The sequence below is a fragment of the Myodes glareolus genome, chromosome 9 (genome assembly GCF_982192425.1).
Source record: "Myodes glareolus chromosome 9, mMyoGla1.1, whole genome shotgun sequence".
Lineage (NCBI taxonomy): Eukaryota > Metazoa > Chordata > Mammalia > Rodentia > Cricetidae > Myodes > Myodes glareolus.
In genome coordinates this window covers 96,469,387-96,490,714 of record NC_142034.1, presented here as the reverse complement: position 1 = coordinate 96,490,714, position 21,328 = coordinate 96,469,387, and the positions used below count along the sequence as shown (strand labels likewise).

The window sequence follows — 21,328 nt, the reverse complement described above, 5'->3', positions numbered from 1 at the left end:
GGAAGATCATTGGTCGCTGCACCACGTGGCGCCGTCCTCCCTGACGCCGACGCCACCATCTTGGGAACGGGCTCCCAGGCTCGTCGGTTCCTAAAGCTGCCCGCGCCGGCTGCGGAAGCACAAGACAACTGCTAGGTGCTGAACCGCCCTTGCGTGCGTGCGGGGCCACGGGCCGCGGTTTCTGTGCCCTTCTGCGGTGAAGCAGGTCAGAAGAGACAGGAGACCTCCCAGACGCTGAACCACACGGCCCCGCCGCTGGCCTGTTCTTCTCTCCCTGGAGGTTAGTAGACGCCGGCGCCTGCAATCGTTGGAAGCCTTTACTCAATGGCACCGCCCCGCGCTCGCGCTGATAGCTTCGAAAGGGCGGTTTTGGTCTGACACCGCAATTGGGCAGGTGACAGTGGCCTTCAGGACGGGGGTGGGGGTTCGATATCCAGTATAATCCAAAGATAATTCAGTTTCTGTTACTAGGGAACCCCTGTTGACAGTTTATCCTTTGCTTTCAGATAACTACGATAATCCATATAACAAAAACAAATAAAAAAAACCCCAAAAAGAACAGAATCTATACAGTTGAGGGCTAAAATAACCCTGAAAAGATGTAATTAACATCTAAGGTAACACGTCAAATTTCGTGTCTCAAACTGTAAATCAGCGATATCTTTGAAGCATCAAAGTAATTTTTTTTAAACATTTTAAAAAGTAAGGTGTTCCTCGAGATTTTAGAATTTTGGGATCGCATTTGTAGCTAAATGGTAGAAAGCTACCTACTTTATGCATGGGGCTGGGTTCCATCCTCTGTAACACACACACACACACACACACACACACAGCCAAGAGTAGTGAAACAAGATGATATAAATCAGCCACAAATAGTTAACTCTCTTGCCTGTGTAGCATGATGTGTGTGGACAACAGAGTTTATGTAAAGCAGCCTGTATTTCTAGTTTCTTTTTGTGACAGTGTGAGTTGTTCATTTTCAAGGAGGACTGGAAAATCCCTCGGACAAAATGGAGATTGTTAAACTTCCAATTTTGTGGAACGAAGTATTACAAACATGTCGCTGTATCTAGGTAGCTTGGAAAAGCATGTTTAGATCCATTCAGGTCATTTTGAGTCTTCAAGACAATTACACTTTGTGTGTCATTACTGAAATTATTTCTAATTAATCTTGCTGCAGAAAAATATCTAAGATTGATCTTGGTGTGATCTTGGCACACACCTGTAACCCCAGCACAGGAAAGGCCGAGGCAAGAGAAATGTGATCTATGCAACTTGTGTCGCATCCTTGAAATAACACTGCCAAAATATCAGTGTTTAAACTATGCTAAATGCACACTCCATTACTCAATATTCAGATTGAAAATTTCAAAGTAAAAAGGTGAGGCTATGAAAAGGAAATTGCCTTCTCTCCATCCCCCCACCCCTCTCCCCGCCTTCCCACTTGGTAGGATGATGTAGGTGGGCCTTCTGTTATGTGTTATTTTCATTGGTTAATAAAGAGACTGCCTTGGCCCTCTGATAGGACAAAAAATTGGGTAGGCAGAGTAAACAGAACAAAATGCTGGGAAGAGGGCCATGAGGCAGACGCCATAAAACCAGCCGCCAGGTCAGACATGCTGAATCTCTCCCAATAAGCCACGACCTTGTAATGTTACACAGATGATTAAAAATGGGTTAATCAAGATGTGAGAGTTAGCCAGTAACTAACTCTCTAGAGATAATGGGCCAGACAATGTTTAAATAAATACAATTTGTGTGTTGTTATTTCTGGGGCTAAGCTAGCCGTGCGGGAGCCAGGCGGGACGAAAAGCAGGCCTGCCCACAACTCCTCACTACAGTAGGATATAATGGAAAACCCATTCTTCAGTGACAGAGAAGAGGCAAAATCCTGCCTGCATCCTCATCACATTATCTGGGCTGGGGTTCAGCATCAGCGTCACCTTGGCGATTGTTAAAAATGAAGAGCCTCTCATGCTGTCTGAATTTGTATTTAACTCAGAAGTGGCGTCCCACAGCATTCACAGGTGGATGGAAAGGTCATTAAAGACTGAGAAGCACATCCTAGGTGATGACAGAGTAAAGACATTCTTTGGCTTCCAGGATTATAAAATAATCTGACAAAGCCTTGGCTGCACAAATTCAAAAAATTCATGGTGTCTGATGAGATCCTGTCTCATGCACATGCATGTCTGAATTTGTATGGGCACACGTGTGTGCAGGTGCGTGTGCCCAGGGTTGATGTCAGATATCTTCCTTGATGGCTCTCCATTTTCTTACTGAAGCAGGGTTCTTCTATGAAACCGGAGTTCACTGATCCCAGCTAACCCCGGTGGCCACAGGGATTCCCTGTCTCTCCTTCCGCTGTGCTGGGATTATAGGAGACTATAGTACTTGTCCAGCTTTTATATGAGCTCCAGGGACCTAAATTTCCTTCTCAGGCTTGTGCAGCAAGTGTTTTATTCACTAGACCATCTCCCAGCCCTAAAATCACTATTTTTAAACAAAAACAAGGAAATGATTACTATTTTCCTGGAGCTTCCTATTACTAGATGTTGTGTTAAGCAAGTCTCATTTATCCTCAGGACAAGGTCAACACTGTGATATTACAGTGACAGGAAAGGCAGCTAACTCCTAAAATAAATAAATAAATAGATGCTGCGCTCTCCCATGTGGGCTTTTTACCCTGAGCCTCGGTTCTAAAGTCATCTTGAAGGTTTAATCAATTAATGACATTCTACTCTCCCCTGACCCAGTGATTAGTTCAGCTAACCCTAAGCGGGAGAAGGGGAGGGGGGCATCTCTGGTCATTGGGATTAATTTGAATCAGCACAGTGCAGTACTAAGCAGCCAAGACTGCCTTCTAGTTCATTATCTTCTGATGTGTTTTAACATATCTCCTCCACTCAACTCAACAGCTTACTAGCTTTGTAATGAATACCCCCTCCCTCAGTCTATGGAATTAAGTCTGCTAAAGTTTGAACAAACCTGCCATTTCCTTCCTTCACTTTGTCCCATCAGGAACCCCTACGCTGAGTTCTGTTTCTTACCCCTTCGGCTCTTAAGGACTTTATCTGGACTACTCACAGCCCCTTTCACTTCCAGCTCCTAGTCAGACAGACTGCTAAACGTACTGCAGTAGGAGCAAGCTGGCAAGCTACCAGACATGGGCCCTCAAAGAGAAATCCTCAATTCTGCCTTAGCTCCCCAGCTCTCCTAGCCTTGGAGACAGGGATGGAATCAGGCTTCTCTGGCCCCGGATCAGCAGCAAGCTTTCAACTCCATGCTTGGCTCTTTCCTTCTTCTCTGAAGTCCCAAGAATGTCCAAAGTCAGAATCAGTAGGCATTTTAATAGTCAGCCGAGTTGTCTTCATGGTCCTCGTGCTCTATCCAGCCCCTTGCAGAAGGATCCAGTACTGCTCTCTTACTCCATCCCTGAGAGATACTTAACCTTCTCTGAAAGGCACCAGCCCACAGCCTTACCTCTGCTCTGTCTGAGGAAGGGAGTCAGTGGATGGAATGGGGAGAGACTGTTGATTATGTTATCCTAACACTGGTTAGGCAATGATGAGGACTATTGAAAGTCAGAAGACACAGCTACATACTTTGATTACTGAGGCTGCTCGATACACAAAAGGATACACTGATAACCCACTATAAGATAAAAATATCATGAATTAAAAATGAATTAGGGCTGGGGAGAAGGCTCAGTCAGTGAGATGTTTGCTGTGCAAGGATGAGGCCCTTTCAGATTCCTGGTACCCACATAAACTGGTGCAGTGTCAACCCTAGAGCTGTAGCATCAGGGGCTCTGAGACAGGTCCCAGGGTCTTGTTGGCTAGCCAGTCTAGCCAAAATGACAACTCTAGGTTCAGTGAAAGACCCTGTCTCACACACACAAAAAAAACCCAAAACAAAAAGGGTAGAGAGCCATAGAGCAAGTCACTGACATCTATCTCTAGGATATATAAATATATATATATATGTATATATATATGCATGTATATACTTGGGAGTGCACTCTTGTGTTCATACACAAACACACGATACATTAAAAGCTGGACGTGATGGTGCATATCTATAATTCCATAACTTTGGGAATTGGAAGCAAGATAATCAGTAATTTAAGGTGATCCTTAGCTACATAGTGAATTTGAGGGCAGCTTGGGTTACACGAGACCCTCTCTCAAAAAACCGAAATAATGAAAAATGAATTTATATCTAACCTACCAAACATCATTGCTTTGGCTACTTTAAATATGCTTAGAACATTTACATAAGCCCCTAGTTTTGGCAAAAATCATCTAACACAAAGCCTGTGTTATAATAGAATATTGACATCTCGTGTCATTTGTTGACGGTCTATATCCAAACAATCTTGGCAACATAGTAAGTACACTGTAGTGTGCTGGATGATCGCTCTGCTCATAGGGTGGACTGGATGCTGTAGCACCCACTACTCAACACCTCAGCAAAGTATTGTACCACATAGCTTAAATGACCAAAAGATGAAGTACGATTTCCACTAAATGTGTAATGATCTGTTAGTGAAAAGCTGAAAAACTGTTGTGTGGAGGCATGCTAAATTGGGGACCATGTGCATTTCTTTAGGAAAAATTCCTAGAGTATTAGTTAAAATCGCTTTTAATTGGCCACATTTTCATTTTGGGAACAAACCTAATTGTCTGCTAGGTAGGTTTTTTACCAATGTCTTCTCATTCTTTAGAATGAGATGATTCCACCTGCCACAGCAGGACACATGGCCAGTGAGTGCTCTTGCCTAGACAACAGAGGTGGAAAAGGACCATTTACGTTTGTGTACAGCTTTAGTATGTTTGATTATTTTTCTCAATTTCTTCTTCAGACATGTTCTCATGCAACACAGGCTGGCCTTAAACTTGTCATCTAGCCAAGGCTGACTTTGAATTCCTGATTCTTCTGCCTCTACCGAGTACTGGTATTATACAGATAGTTGCCAACATGTCCAGCTCCATCTTTTTTCAATTTAAAATCATATTTAAACTTCACATGATTTTTATAAAGTGTGTCCAAGATGTTTTAAGTCTGACTTCACACAAAGTAATTTTCTTACATTAAGCCAGTTTTTAAAAAGAAGCAGTGCATGCGTGTGGCAAACATTTTAGATAGAATTAAAGAATGTTTGGTGAAATTTTTCCTCTGATTCTACTACTAGAAATCTCTGGTAATCATGTTCACCAGTTTTCAGGTATTTGTTTCATGGATCTTATTCTCATGCTAAAATACTACCTCTTCAGAAATAAAATCCCAGTGTGTTCTGGACTGGGATGACACACACCTGTAATCAGGACTTTCCAAGGCAGGGAAACCAGGAATTTGAGACCAGCCTTGGCTTAATAACAAGTTCTAGACTAGCCTGGAGGACCATGAGACCATGTTTCAAAAACAAAGTGGGGCAGAATAAACTTGCTGTTAAAGCACAAGAACCCTGAATTTGATTCTTAGAACCCACATAAAAACAACAAAAATAACAGGTGTGGTATGCCTATATAATACCAGCACTGGGGAAGCAGAGGAAGGTAGATTTCTGGGTCTTGACGGCCAGCCAGCCTAGGTAACTTCACCAGTGCCAGGCCAGTAAAGGATCCAAAACCCAAAACAAAAAGGTGAAGAGCAGTTGAGGAATGACATTCAAGGTTGTCCTGTGCCCTAACATGCATTCTTACTGCACACACAAGTGTAGACACACACATACTAAAACAAAAACAAAGAACATGGGCCAAGCTTTGAAGTTCAATTCTTTTCCTCACTTACAGAGGAACCAGGTACTGTGGATTCATAACACACTCTGTTTTAAAGAAGATTTGATATTACTCACGCATGACTGAGAGAGGGAGAGAGGGAGAAAAGAAGGGAGGGATTTTAACAAGTGTTTATTGTGGAAACAGTAGGTGTTTAGCATTGAGTGGGTGAATATATAGTTGCCATGTTAAATAGTCTGCTAGTCCTTCAAATATATTTTTATTTTTTCAACAACACTGAAAGGTGCTGTCCTCACTTTGCAATGAAATACTCAGGGCCTTTATAGTATGCCAACCGTTGAGGACAAAAGCCAAGGAATAAATTGGTTTCAATGACACCAAGTGGTTCATCATTAAAATCCACAAGTCCTTCATTTGGATCACAATTTTCTTGGCAATACTTTTCAAAAGCAGCCTTTCCAGGAAAACATCTGAACACATCTTTTCCAGGACCTAGCAAATAAACTTTAAAAATAAGCCTCTTCATGGTAAGCTCAGCAGACAGACAGTTTATTGACCAACATCTACTTCTGCCTTTGAAGCACTATTAATAAAAGCTCAGGGTCAGAAACTGGGGTTCAACCTGAAGATCTGAAAAGCAAAACAGGCTACTGGCTCTTGCCTTGACTTCAATCTGAAATGGCGATCCTGCCTCCTGGAATCTCAGAAGGAAACTGCATGTCTGAGAGCTGTTTCCTCCCATTTTATAATCCTCTCTAGGTCTGGGATTAAAGGCATGCACCACTGTCATTAAAGGCATGCACCGCCCAGTTTCTGTGGCAACTAGTGTGGCTACTGGGATTCAAGGTGTGTGTCATTATGGCTACTGAGGTTCAAAGTGTGTGTTACCATAATCTGGTCTGTAAGCAGTGGGGCTGTTTTACTCTCAGATCTTCAGGAAGTCTTTATTTATTAAAAACTGAAATGCCACTACATTTTCCCTTTTTGTCTACAATAAAAAAGGCTATAACTAATATAAGAAACCTATATACAGTAAGTACAATGACTGTATACAATAAATACAGGGAATAAATAGATCAACAATGTCTAGACCATTTTTTATTTGACAAATTCAGAGAAAATATTTTATATCTATATCTTAGTGAGTCCAAAGTCTTGTACCTAATTTACTTTCGATCATAACTTTCTTTCTGTGTTTGGTAAATTAACTATAGCTATCTAATCTTCAACTCCCTTAGAGACCCAAGAAGGAAATAATATTAACTGAGTAAGCAGGAAGTGCAAGCAAGCATTACTCAAAACATGTGAGTAATGACAGAAAAAGCTGGCTGCCTGGACAGTCACACAAAGTTCCTCTGCAATGTTGGGGCATCCATCTTCGGCCTACAGGCCTAGCATATTCGACAGTTTTCTGTGAAGCATGATATTTTGTGTCCTTCTTGTCTAATTAGGACAGCATAATGTCAGCAATTGAGGCAGGGGCATTTTTTTGCCCAGTGACTTAATTTTGCCACAAAGAAAGTAAACTCCATGTGGAGTTTCTTCAATTCCCATTATCTTCTCTGAAGTAGATTGGTGATGCCAGGAACAGATATGTCTCATTGTCATAAAAAAGAATCTAGGTTATTAAAACATCTTAAATGCCATATTCTGCATTTCTCTAAAGTGTTTGAAGATGACCTATCTAAATTATATCTTTGTTTGCCTTGAAAACATAATGTGACTACAAGTTTGATTATACTAGGTAATTAACTATAAAGAAAGAAATATACTAACCAGTATTTCTTTATTATCCTAAACAGTTAATAATAACTCTCAAGGACTAGAAATTTGCATTACATTGTTAAATGAGTTGTATCGGTGCAATACCGTGAACAAAATTAGAAATGTGTGTACAATACATTTTCCCAAAATTAATCTCAAATTTATATCAATATACAAAAGTTGCATACAATATATAAAAGCAAAGCCAATGTAAAACAGTCAAACTAATAGTTGCTTTTAAAAAGTAGATTCAACCTTTCTACCTTTCTATCTTAACATATTTATATTTATATTCCCTTTTTTCTTTTCCTTCCTTTTTTTTTTTGTTTCAAGACGGTTTCTTAGTAGCTATGGAATCAGTTCTGGAACTCTCTGTGTAGACCAGGATGACCTTGAACTCATAGAGATTTGCCTTCTGCCTCCTAAGTGCTGGGATTAAAAGTGTGTACCACTACCGCCTGGTCTTTTTTTCCCCTCTTCAAAACAAGAACCTTGAATCTAATTTCCTTTGTTTAGCTTTTTTCTTGACCATTATCCATAACAACTTGTAGCCAACACATTAAACAAAAACAAACATCCATAATCCATTTTTGGGAATATGGGCATAGTTTTCTAGGCTGATTGGGGGTGCTGATAAGCTTATGGGGACCCAAAGAAAATTTAAGATTATGGTTCCATTCCTTATTCGAGCACTCTGCGAGTCTGGGCCATTTCAGCCAGCAGTCTTGAAACTGTTCTGGATGTAAAACTCAGAGGAAAAGGCAACAAATGTACTCTGAAACGTTGGATCATCTGGGCCATCTGTTCCCATTGGAGGATTTTTTTCAGGGGATCTTCCTTGATCAAGACTTATTTTTCTTTTTCTTTTTTTTTAAATATTTATTTATTATGTATACAATATTCTGTCTATGTGTATGCCTGCATGCCAGAAGAGGGCACCAGACCCCATTACTGATGGTTGTGAGCCACCATGTGGTTGCTGGGAATTGAACTCAGGACCTTTGGAAGAGCAGGCAATGCTCTTAACCTCTGAGCCATCTCTCCAGCCCAAGCCTTATTTTTCTTAACCAAGAATGATACACCATATTTCCCGTGCTGTGTGGCAGGGATTTGGCCCTGGGCTCTTTCCTGTTCATTCACTGTTACAGAAGGAATCCTGGTTAGTTTCTTTTCTCCCCTGACTAATAATGTTTGAATTCAGCGGGTGGCCACGTCTGGGCTCTTTCCTGTTCACTCACTGTTACAGAAGGAATCCTGGTTAGTTTCTTTTCTCCGCTGACTAATGTTTAAATTCAGTGGGTAGCCACATCTGATCTGAGCCCCACGGTGGGCACCAAATGAAGCACTATTAATAAAAGCTCAGGGTCAGAAACTGGGGTTCAACCTGAAGATCTGAAAAGCAAAACAGGCTACTGGCTCTTGCCTTGACTTCAATCTGAAATGGCGATCCTGCCTCCTGAAATCTCAGGAGACTGTATCTGAGAGCTGTTTTCTCCCACTTTATAATCCTCTCTAGAGCTGGGATTAAAGGCATGCACCACTGTCATTAAAGGCATGCACTGCCCAGTTTCTGTGGCAACTAGTGTGGCTACTGGGATTCAAGGTGCGTGTCATTATGGCTACTGAGATAAAAGGTATGTGTTACCATCATCTGGTTTGTAAGGCTAAGCAGTGGGACTGTTTTACTCTCAGATCTTCAGGAAGTCTTTATTTATTAAAATACAATTGAAATACCACTACATGCCTTGGAAGTACTCAGGAGAGAATAGTCCACAAGACTATCGTGAGATAGAGCAGATTATCCAGACTTGTATTTCTAAAAGGTTTATTATTATCCACATGGATCAAAACCAGGAGAGGGCTGGGAAAACAGCTCAAGCAGTAAAGCATTTGTAAGCATGACAGCCTAAGTTAAGTCCTTGAATCTACATGGAAACGCTAGGTGCTTGTAATTCCAGCACTAGGGAGCTAAAGACAGCAGAATTCTTGGGCACTCCTGACCAGTCAGTCTAGCCTAAATGATGAGCTCCAGCCAAAAAAGACCATCTCAAAAGAGGTAGACAGTGGTCTTAAAAGGTGACACTCAAAATATTTGTTTGTTTTGGTTTTTGAGACAGGGTTTCTCTGTGTAGCCTTGGCTGTCCTGGAACTCGCTCTGTAGACCAGGCTAACCTCAAACTCACAGAGATCCCCCTGCCTGCCTCCCGAGTGCTGGGAATAGAGACATGCACCACCACTGCCTGGCTGACACTTGAAAATTATTCTCTGGTTTCCATGGGTATGCATTCATGCACATGCGCACACGCGCGCGTGCACACACACACACATACACTATGCATTCATTAAAAGAAAAATATATTTAATCCTGGAAAAACAGGAGTCATATATTTTACTTCCAAAATCCAAAGAAAGTTTTCTATTATGAAATAACACAAATAGGACTAGAGAGGTGGCTCAGCAGTTTAGAAAACTTGCTGTTCTTCTAGAGGACCCAGGCTCAGCTTCCAGCACCCTCCCAGGAGTTAGCAACTGCCTGGAACTCCAGTTCCAAGGGATCTGACACTCTCTTCTGACCGCTGCAGGCACCAGGCACGCATGTGGTATACAGACATACAAGCAGACAAAATATTCATACATATAAGATGGATCATCATGAATAATACCACTTATAGTCAGGACCAAAGGTGGGAGAAGTTGACCAGGTGACTGCAGTGTCTGGTGTAAGAAAGTTATGGCAGTACCTTGGAGGCTCTGGTCCTCCACTAACATTGAGACTAGGCCTGACAACTGGACAAGAGATGATGAAATACTAAATACTTTTTTATTTCCTTTTAGTCAGAGTAACTGGAATATTCAAATAACTGTTTTATTTAATGAAAGATATACTCATTAACCTCCAACCAAATCTTTAAAAATCCCATCTATCTTTCAGTGATAACAATTTAAAAAGTAACATGGTCTACTTTTATAATTGAAAAAAAATGTTTGTATTTCTATGTGTGAGAGAGAAAAAGAGAGATTGGCTCTTGCTTTATCTTCAGTTTGCCTCAAGCTCTTCCTGCTGCCTCAAACTTCTGAGTGCAGGGGTTTAGGACATATAGCACCATACCAGTCTTTCTTTTTTGATGGGCTTCAGTATGCAGCCCTGGCTGGCCTGAAACTCAATATGAAAAAGTGGGTTGGCCTTGAACTCACAGAGATCTGCCTGTCCCTGCCTCCTGACTGCTGGGATTAAAGGCCTGTGACACCATGCCAGACCATACCAGTCTTAAGTTATTTTTAATTAAATAAGATGTGATCTTTACATATTCAGATCTTCAGAAAGAAGACACTTGGCTAGAGAGAAAACTTCCATTCATATAGATTTTACTATTGCCATTGATATTACCATTACAGGTCAAAATGGAAAATCTTGCAAATGATGGACTTTTTTAGATTTTCTGTGTGAGTGTATATGCACATATATTTACATGGAATGATGTTTAAGTTTTTAAAATTTGTTTCAGGAATTATAAGCTTGGGTTAACATTCTATGACACAGTTAATACATTAATAAACAATACAATCATATATTATTAGACAAAAATTCAACATCCATTTATAATAAAAAAAACTCAGCAGAATGGGAGTGTTTTGCTATTACAATGTATTGGGCATCTCCAGAGAAATACACTGTTAGGGGAAGTGGATTTGGATTCATTTTTAACTTCATATATTACGTAGCCAGGAAAAGTTTATGAAAGAAACATACTTCATAATATGGAAAGGAGAAAATTATTCATATATTCATTTAATACCAATGAGGCAAAAAATGGTGGTAGAAAAATAGCAAGACAAGCAATAAATAGTAAATAATACAACAGATGTCAGGTAATGGTCAAAAGTATCAAGAAGACATGTTTATTTGTTTGAGACAGATCTCATGGTACTGAGGATGACCTTGAACTCCTGGTTTTCTGCCACACTTAGTTTGTAAGGCATCAGTTAGTAGAGGGCACACCTGAGGTGTGGAGCTGGGGACCACACAACGGTAGGCAAGTACTCCTTTGGTTCCCATCTCTGCTCACCACAGACTTTCTGTCTCATTAAGCAAGTTCCAAGTTTGCATGTTTCATGCCTCTTGCTTCACTTGTTTTGGCCTGGCACTTAACACCTACAAGGGCTGAGGAAAAATTTTTTTGGCTCTTCAAGGCAGGGTTTCTCTGTGTAGCTTTGGCTGTCTTGGAACTTGCTCTGTAGACCAGGCTGGCCTTGAACTCACAGAGATCCACTTGCCTCTGCCTCTGGAGTGCTGGGATTAAAGGTGTGCACCACCAGTGCCCAGATGGGCTGAGGACAATTTTGACTCACCCATTTCAGGACTGACCTTTTCTCTGGTTGGAGACTAAGTTATTACTTTCTGGTCATTAGAATTTGCTTATATCTTTGTAATAATCGACACAGGATTCAATAAAGGACCACAGCTCTGTATCAAGAGATGCTTAGCCCAAGTGAGATATTCATTAAAATAAAAATGGCAAGCACAAAACAATAGGAGAAAGATGGTCATGAGTTGCATCAAGAAAGCTCTTTGCTTTAGGACTCTACATACTTCCTCAACGTACTTTTGTGTTTTGAAATGGTCTGTAGGGAAGTTTGTTCTTATTCCTTTGCCTATCATTGAAGCATTTTTCTCTTTTATCCTGGGGCCCTTTATGTAGCCTCTCTAGTGATCCATTTCCAGACAACTTAGTTAACAGTAGATGACCCTTTAATAAATATTAGTGATGTGTACGGTTTTCTACTTCCATTTTTTTCTCCTCCCAGAGCACTGCACTGAAGCAGTGCGTCTTCATTCTTGATAAACTTGGGATGGACACGAGACAATAAAACTTAGCATGTATCATCTGTATTCCACTGCCGTTACCAGTATGCTAAATGAAATTATGTTGGCTGCTGGGCAGTGGTGGCGCACACCTTTAATCCCAGCAATTAGGAGGCAGAGGTCTGTGATTTTTGAGGCCAGCCTGAGCTGTTACACAGAGAAACCCTGTCTCAAAAACAAAACAAAACAACAGAAAAAAAACCATTATGTTGGTGGTGGGAATGGTGGTGCTCTCCTTTACTCCCAGAAGTTTGGGAAGCAGAGGCAGGTCTCTCTCTCTCTATGTTGGAGGCCAGCCTGGTTAACAAGTTTCAGAAGTTTTAGAGCAGACAAGGTCATTGAGTAAGACCCTATCTCTAAAGAGATAAAGTGAGAGAGAATTAGGATTTATTCAGTATTTTCAAGGTACTAATCCTGTGGTTGCTCTCCTCCCCAAAACACCTTCATAAACTGGCATTTTAAAAAAAATTTTTACATTTTAAATTAGCCTTTAAATTACCAATGAGAAGCACCATGGACTCTGCAGTTGAGGAGAGCAAAGGGGTGGGTGACCACTACAAGGGTTACTGAGGCAAGATGATCCTCAATTCAGGGCCTGCTGGGGCCACACGATGAGTTCAAGGTGAGCCTGAATCAACCTCTAAAGTTTAAAAAGAAAGGGTGGGGCCTGGAGACAGCTGCTGCGGAGTGTGTCTACGACGTGTGAAGCCATAGGTTCACCCTCAATACCTTAAAGAAAACATTTGGGCACAGTTATCCAATTAGCGGCAGTTCTGGAAAGAGCGACTTTCTTATTTTGAATCTATAATTCACTACTCAATGTCGGTTACAAGACATTTGCTTGAAGCAGGTCCAGTGTGAGGAACGAAGGAAATCAGCTCGATATCAGCTATGGGTCCCAGTCATTCTATTGAATACACCTGTGGGGTACAATGCCTGGTGCCCCTAAAATACTTTGGGTCGGACACTAGCAACCGGGGTAACCTGGCCTGAACTTAGGATTGCACAAGGCAACTTCTTAATAACCGTGACCCCATAACCCATCTGAGACACGGGGCTCGGGCCCAAGCTAGGCCTGAAGGCCTCTCATTCACCTCAACCACTCCGATAAAAACCTCAGGCCCACAGCGTCTGTGTGCTCCTACATTCCGTGACCGACTCCAGGGTGTTCCCGCCTCTGTTCTGGCATCATCAGGTACCTCGGACGCCATCCTACAGCTCCAATTGAATCCGTCAAAAGGCCGGGCACTCACCACGGAGACCCTGCCGACGGAACCGGAAATAGCTGCTTGTAGACGCTCAGGAATAAGTAACGTCTCAGTTGCCAGGTGCGAGGCTGGTCCTCAGGAAGCTGCTCAATTGGTCCATTGAAGAGGGACCGCCGCCTTGGGAGCACGCTGACCAATCAGGATGCAGGATGGTGAGCCGGGGGCGCGTCGCTTCCGGCGGTTTCCCCACAGCTTCTGCGTGGGGAGCATGGCAGCGTGGGAGTTTTGTGGTGGCCACCTCCTCCTTTGTCGCGTCTCGGCTGGGCGTGGCTTCGGGCCGCTTCTGCCGGGTAGGGTGAGACTGTCAGTGCCCCAGAGCTGCTGAGCGGGTCCGGTTCAAGGCTCACCTTCTTCATCAGAGAAGCCGTCACCTCTGATTCTCAAAGGAGCTTGAGGGTTTCGAGGAACCTGAGGGGAGAGTGGAAAGGCCTGGTAGGCGAGTCGTAGATTCCAGGGACTGTTCTCTCCGCTTGATGTGTTGTCCCATCGTGGGGACTTGAAGAAGGACCCCTTAGCTTCCCCAGATGGCGTCCGCGCGCCCCACGTCAGATGACCAGGTGAATCTGTCGTTATTTTCCTACAGGTGCCTGGCCTCGTAGCTGGGTTAGACACACAGGTCCTGACTCGTGGGTACCTCCTCATATAGCCCTTTCAAACCAAGCTGTCTTCGTGCCTAGGCTTACCAACTTCCTCTTCAGAATCGCCAGATGGGGAGCAGAGCTCTTGGCAAGGGGTCTGTAACAGTTCTCAGAGTGTCTTGCGGGAATGCTTCTTCGGGTGACAGATTTCTAGGCTCCACACCTGTTGAATAATGATGATAACGTCCAGGTGATTTTTTTAATCACCACAACGCGCTGATTACAAATGAGGGGCGAACTAGATCTTGATGTGGTGGGAGGGGCTGAGCAATCACGGTGAGGAGGAAGACCGACAAGACTGCAAAGGATGGAGGAAATTCCTGAAAACCATCTCAGGATTTACTGGGCTGATTTTTTTTTCCTCTCTTTCCCCTCTTCTCAGCGCACCGTAACCTAACTTTCTCTCCCCAAGAATTGTTCGCTCGTTTTTTTCGGGAAAGGCTACATTCTCACGGTGTACTGTCTTGGTCCTCACACCGCTGTCTGGAAATTTACGTTTATGATTTCCCTCCTAACCCTACTCCTAGAATCCCTCGTCGAGGAATATTTTACACCAAGCCCTTTCTTTTTGATATGTGAAAGGTTTTGCTCTTTTCAACATTCCTAGATTAACACTTGAACTGACTGCTAGCTTCTTGTACTAACAGGGTTCTTCTGTTTTAGGGACTGTTGCTGTTTGAAGATCTGGATGTGTATTTCTCACAAGAGGAATGTGTGAGTCTGCAGCCTGCCCAGAAGACCAACAGCGGAGAAGCCTCGTTGGAGCGTTTTGAGGATTTGGACTCGACAGGTAAAACAATTTTCCTGTATTATGGAACTTTCATCAGTTCTAGGATGAGAATTTTATGACTTTTCCACATTGGTGATGAAGTGGGACGTGTGTGTGTGTGTGTGTGTGTGTGTGTGTGTGTGTGTAGGCCAGAGGATGTCAAGTGTTCTTTCTCAGTCACTCAGTACTCTATTTTCTGAGTCTGGCTAGCCAGTTTGCCTTGGGATCCCCTATCTCCACATCCTGAATGCTGCGGTAACAGGTGGACCACATCTACCTGTCTTTTATTGGTGCGGGGGTTCAAACTCCTTAGTTTACACAGCAAACATTTTATCCGCTGAGCCATCTCCTGAGCCTTTAAATGATTTCTTGAAAGAAACCCAGTCTACAGCGGTGACCATGGTTTCATATACTATGTAATACCTTGTAATTTCCTGAAGTAATTGTTAAAGTCAGTTTTACTTGAAAAACTTCATTAGGTATAGATTACTGTCATTTGCTAAAAATTGGGAACAAATTTTCTTTTAAGGGGGTGTTTTGACTTTTCTCACTGAAGGGTAACCATATGCAGCATCCTTATGCCTGAATAGACAATATGTCTTGTGGAGGGTTGAGTACCTAAACTATTTTTCATAATTCATGACTCAAATTTTCCACTTTTGTCATGATCATGTTCTTCTCCACCTTCTCTTAAATGTTTGTTTTATACATTTATGTTTATAGTTATAAATGTATTATAATATAAATAAATATATTTATAAATATGTAGTTATTTGTAATAGCTACTTTCTTTGCTGATTTTATTTGATTTTTTGAGACAGGGCCCCTCTGTAGCCCTGACTGTCCTGGATTCCCTATGTAGTCCAAGCTGGCCTTGAGTGCACAGAGATCCACCATCTCTGCCTCCAAGTGCTAGAATTAAAGGCATATGGACACACTAATTATAATAATATGCCATTTCTGGATCTATTTTTATTGACTGGTTTTTCTCCTTGTCATGAGTTGTGGATTCCTATTCCTTGCATGCCTAGCAAAGTTTGACTGGAGTTTTAGATGTTGATTATTTTTTGTTTTGATTTGTATTTTTTAAAGATTTATTTAATTTTTATGTATGTGAATATTTTGCTTCCATGTATGTCTGTGTACCTACCGTGTGCATGCCTGTTGCCTGAGGACATCAGAAGAGGGTGTTGGATCCCATGGAACTGAAGTTACAGACAGTTGAGAGCTGTCATATGGGTGCTGGGAGTTGAACCCAGAGCCTCTGGAAGAGCAGCCAGTGCTCTTAACAACTAAATCATCTCTCCAGCCCCTACAGATGTGATTTTAAAAAGAAATAAAGAAAGAAAATCTTCAGTTTGCAATTAGTTGAATCTGCAGCTACACATCTATGGATATTTAGTGATGGCTATGTTGGGAAAAATATTTAAAAAGAATTCTTCATGCTAGGTCTAGGTTTTGTTAGCCCTCCCTGAGATAAGACAATATTTGCCTGAAGTCTACACAGCACCTTTATTATCATTCTTCCATGAAGGATGAAATTTTAGAGACCCTTTAGGATATAAAACTATTTTTAATAATTTGGATGTTTATTAAGGTAGAAAAATAGTTGTCTTCTTTTTTCTGATAAATATGTCCAATCTCTAGTAGTTTTGACTACTCAACTCTCATTTGAGATGAAGAAAAATTCCTAAAACCTAAATAAACAGAAAAACTCCATTTCTAGGCACCGCCTACGAAGACTGTCCTCAGTACCCATCTCATCAGATCCTTAGAGTCATTCTCTGCTCCTTCTCTTTGCAGATTGACCTGGAACCTTGCAGTCCACCCACATGGACAGACTTTTGATTTTTGGAAGTCAAGAGAGCCTGTTGGCTCCTGATTTTTTGTATTATTAGTGTCTGGGTAATTAGCCAATCCGTGTTCAGTTTCTGGTCTTCAGAGTAACTACTTTAACTTGTTCTTTCTCTAGTGTCACGTAAAGGTGGTGTCTATGTTTTCCTTTGTTTTGCTTTTAATCAGCAGGAGGGGAAGACAAGATTGAGACCAATCAGCAGTTAAGCCTAGAGTCTATGGAACTTGAAGAGTTGTCTCTAGAAACATACTCCATTGCTGCACCCCTTGTCCACTACTCTGAAAAACCTGAGCATGACGTTGGAATGCATGAAAAGAAGATGTCAGGTGGAACTTTGACTTGTAAGACCAAGGTTATAAGCCTCTTAGTTACCATTGAAAACCAAACCCCATTAGTAGAATTATCTCAGTGTTTAGGAGTCAAAACACTTTCTGATATTATTGAAGTTCCCTGGGAAGAAGCCACAAATGTGTACAAGTGTCCTGACTGTGACCAAAGCTTCAGTGATAACACATACCTTGTTTTGCATCAGAAAATCCATTCAGGAGAGAAAAAGTATAAATGTAGTACCTGTGAGAAGACCTTCAGTCACAGAGCCAACCTGAGGACACATAAGAGAATCCACACTGGTGAGAAGCCTTACAAGTGTACCAAGTGTGGTGCCAGCTTCCGGCAGCAGTCACACCTGTCCCGGCACATGAACAGCCATATAAAGGAGAACCCGTATACATGTAATGTATGTGGGAGAGGTTTTATGTGGCTCCCAGGATTAGCGGAACATCAGAAGAGTCATACTGATAAAAAATCTTATGAATGTGCTGACCGTGATCAACCATATTGTCAGGAAACAAATCTGGCTTTGCCTGAAAACACAGGCTCATCAGACACCCCATACCAGCATACCCAGTGTGAGAAGAGCTTGGAGCACCCCTCGTACCCTGCTCTCCCTGAGAAGGATCATAAGGAGGACTCTAAGAACTACAGTATTGATGATGAAGACTTTTTTTCATTCTCCAGATTCAAACCCTTACAGTGTCTTGATTGTGACATGACCTTTCCTTGTTTCTCGGAGCTTGTTTCTCATCAAACCATTCATGACATGGAAAAACCTCATAAGTGTAAGACATGTGGAAAAACCTTTGCTTTAGATTCAGAACTTGCATCCCATGAGAAGCAGCACATCAAAGAAGAACCCTTCAAATGCACGGTGTGTGGGAAGAGCTTCCGAGTGAATCTGCATCTCATCACTCACAAACGAACCCACAGGAGAAACACCAAGTAAATACAAGCTTTGCCACTGTGTGAGCTTCTCAGTGTCTTTATGATGGGAAACCGCTTATGTGCAGCATTACGCTAAGCAAGCACTTTACACACATTCCAGGTAATGTAGGCAGTATTATTTATTACCTCTGATTTAGAACTGAGGCGACATGTTACATACATAGCATATAAAGCGAGGATTTGAACTCAGTTCCTGATCAGATTTCATTTATATGAGCCAGAGAAACAGAAAACTTTAAAATTTGGCTTTTGACTGCTGGGTGTGGTGGCGCACACCTTTAATCCCAGCACTTGGGAGGTAGAGGCAGGTGTGGATCTCTGAGAGTCTGAGACCAGTCTGGTCTGCATAGTTCCAGGACAGGCAGAGCTAAATGTGGGACCCTGCCTCAAAAACCAGAATAATTCAGTTTTTGTTAAAATGAAGGTTATTTCTACATTTTTTTTAAAAAAAAGTTGGTTTCTAAGAATTTTAGGAAGGGGAAATTTATTTATTTTTTTGCCAGTTCTATACATGTAGTATCTAGGAAAATGAATGTATTTATATTTGTTTTTGTACTTTTCTTGTTAAAACTATTTCAGTGAAATGTTTGTATGGACTATTTTGTTTGAACTGTGAATTTCTAGTTAAGGACTCCATATAAAGTTACCAAATGGGCCACTTTTGTTTTTTTTAAGTGTGTGTGTGGGTTCTTGCTGTGTAGCCCAGGCTGGCCTCAAAGATCATCATTTTCCTGTTTCTATCTCCCAAGTGCTAGGATTACTGGTATGTACCATCATATGCAGCTAGTTAACAGCTGGATAACATTATTTGTGGATTTCCCATTTTCAGACCTGATGGCAGGGGCAAGCCCTGAATTCTCTAGCAGTTAAACATCGTGGGAGTATTTGCTCCTCTCTGAAGGGATCTGCCTCTAGATCTCCACTGAATCACACCCTGGCTGGTTATGAGTAATTAGAACTACTTTTTTAAGAGAGCATGCTAAATAGTGTGGATATATTATTTCGTTTAATCTTCAACAGAATCCAAGAGAAAAGGTCTGTCCACGTTTTACAAATAGATGGAAGCTTTCAGAAGGTAAAGTCAATGCTTTGCTAAGCACACAAAACGTCACACTGGTGAGGTTGACATCTAAATTCAGGTGCTTTCTAATTCCTAAGGCCACACATTTTGTGACCCTGCACTGTCTGTTGGTATTTGTGCCACAGGTTAACACTAGGAGACAAGGATGCTGGGGAAGGAGGGGAACCGCAGGCCTGGAGGCTGCCCTGGGACTTACTACCGTATTCTTACCCAAAACTGGATTTCATTGCTCTTAAAAAGCAACAGAAGACTCTTTACAGCTTCATACTTGAAATTCTTGTCACTGTATCAAACCAGAGATTTTTGTTGTTATTGTTTTGTTTTTGTTTTTTTTTCCATTTTGAGACAGGGTTTCTCTGTATAACCCTGGTTGTCCCGGAACTCCCTCTGTCCACCAGACTGGCCTCGAACTCAAGAGATCTGCCTGCCTCTGACTCCTGAGTGCTAGAAGGTGTATGCCACCACGAAATGGCTAGAGACTATTAAATTGTAACATTTCCTGTCCATTTCCAAAGAAAAATACAATAGGATTATTGAGTTTTTAACCAAAATAACTGATAACAAATATACCTTTAGGTACTGGTATCACAGATAAATATTAGAACAAAATATTGTCATATAGTGTGGTTATTAAAAGAACCAAAGAATGTTGTAAGTATACATTCTTACAGAACTACACTTTACAACAAAATTGATTATATACCTATCATTAAAACTATATGGTCTTTTGGCTAATATGCATTTATGATTGATTTCATTCTGTCTAAATAGACTGTAAAATGTAGTATTTACTAAAATGGAATTACTGCTAGGAAATTTCATGCACAAAAATAAAGCCCTCTTGAGGGCCAGTGGCTAAAATGTAGTACCTGGGATCGTCTCTTCTACAGAAGAGCAGGTTGAGGATTTTATGTACAAAAAGATGCCAGCTGCGCAACTAAGCGCTTACTATTTACTAGAGACAGGAAAGATCACTGTTGCTGAATGAGGAAAACTGAAGTCAACAGCCTTGCCTCACCTGTCGGCCCTCTCCTGGAGATCACTATTTCAACTTATTTACAGTTGAGACTGTTTGATCTGTATGTCAAGGTCAGACCTGCCTGTTTCTGCACATTTAGGATATAAACCATCATTCTGTCAGGGAGTTGGGGTCTCACATTTAAAATACCTTCTGGTCTCTTCAGCCCTTGGTCGGAGATGCTTTGAATTGTATAAGAAGGTCCTCTGAAGTCTTAGCTAACTCTGGGATATGGTTGTTGTGAAGCAGCCACCAGAGTGTTCGTTTCCCACTGTCTTTCTCAGAGCAGGAAGTGGTGTGCTACTCCATAGGCTCTAACATTTCCGTGCAGACCCTTGAGCTACAGGATGGGGAGTGGAGCTGGCAAAGAGGCCCTTACTAATAGGGCTGGTACAGAAAGAACAAAAGAGAAATGTGGCTGATCTAAAGCTGGAAGTTGTCGCCACTAGGGAAGCACAAAAGAAAGTGAGTCTGTGCTGCAGGCACTGCTGCGCATCTTTACGTGGAATTCACATTTCTAGCTGGGGCTCAGTCACAATTTACCTCTCAGTGTTTGTAGTTTTCTGCATTCTCCAGACTTTGAAGATTAGGGAAAAAAAGGCACTTTTATAAAAATCATTACTATATTTGAGAGTAATTAAATGACTTGTGGTATATTGTTGGTGACTGGTATGCAAAAAAAAGAAAAAAGGAAAAAGCAGTTACTGTAAACTAGGCATATTTAGTTGTTTCCTTATTGTACTTGTTTCTGCAAACATTAGTTGTATGTTATTCTCAAACTGCTCCGCACCCAAGGAATTGAAGGAAGAGCTGCAAATGGTATTTCAGCTACTTTCATGATAATGGCCTTTCCATCCTCCTAACTGTCTTGCCCACTAGGATAGATCACATAAGATATTAGCAAGTCATGTTAGGTGCTAATAACATATAGGACACAGTCAATGTAGAGATAAAAATGGAATGTATGTATATTGCTGTGAATGGTCGGCTAACTACATGTAGGAGGGGTGCTGACCCTCTGAATGGTCGGCTAGCTACATGTTGTAGGA

The 21,328-nt window shown here is 41.6% G+C and overlaps 1 protein-coding gene across 3 annotated transcripts; it reads left to right on the top strand.

Annotated features, from left to right (window-relative positions):
- The first annotated feature begins 34 nt into the window (after window positions 1-34).
- Znf597 (zinc finger protein 597) lies at window positions 35-18,201 on the top strand. Of its 3 annotated transcripts, none has more exons than XR_015003495.2 (3): window positions 35-280; window positions 14,939-15,065; window positions 16,848-16,858. XR_015003495.2 is itself a non-coding variant. In XM_048433023.3 (3 exons), exons 1-3 carry the CDS (start codon window positions 14,162-14,164, stop codon window positions 18,179-18,181), a joined length of 1,275 nt encoding a protein of 424 aa, XP_048288980.1. In that variant the 5' UTR covers window positions 13,841-14,161; the 3' UTR covers window positions 18,182-18,201. The 3 variants fall into 3 exon arrangements, 2 of the variants coding, with proteins under 2 accessions (XP_048288980.1, XP_048288981.1); XM_048433023.3 differs by lacking the exons at window positions 35-280; window positions 16,848-16,858 and adding exons at window positions 13,841-14,194; window positions 17,067-18,201; XM_048433024.3 differs by lacking the exons at window positions 35-280; window positions 16,848-16,858 and adding exons at window positions 13,843-14,194; window positions 17,070-18,201.
- Window positions 18,202-21,328: the final 3,127 nt, after the last annotated feature.

Excerpts from the sequence above, each read along its gene's own strand:
- Znf597 (XM_048433023.3), top strand. The coding sequence starts at position 14,162 with ATGGCGTCCGCGCGCCCCACGTCAGATGACCAG. Across the intron at positions 14,195-14,938 it reads GCCCCACGTCAGATGACCAG|GGACTGTTGCTGTTTGAAGA; the intron begins GTGAATCTGTCG and ends CTTCTGTTTTAG. Across the intron at positions 15,066-17,066 it reads TGAGGATTTGGACTCGACAG|CAGGAGGGGAAGACAAGATT; the intron begins GTAAAACAATTT and ends GCTTTTAATCAG.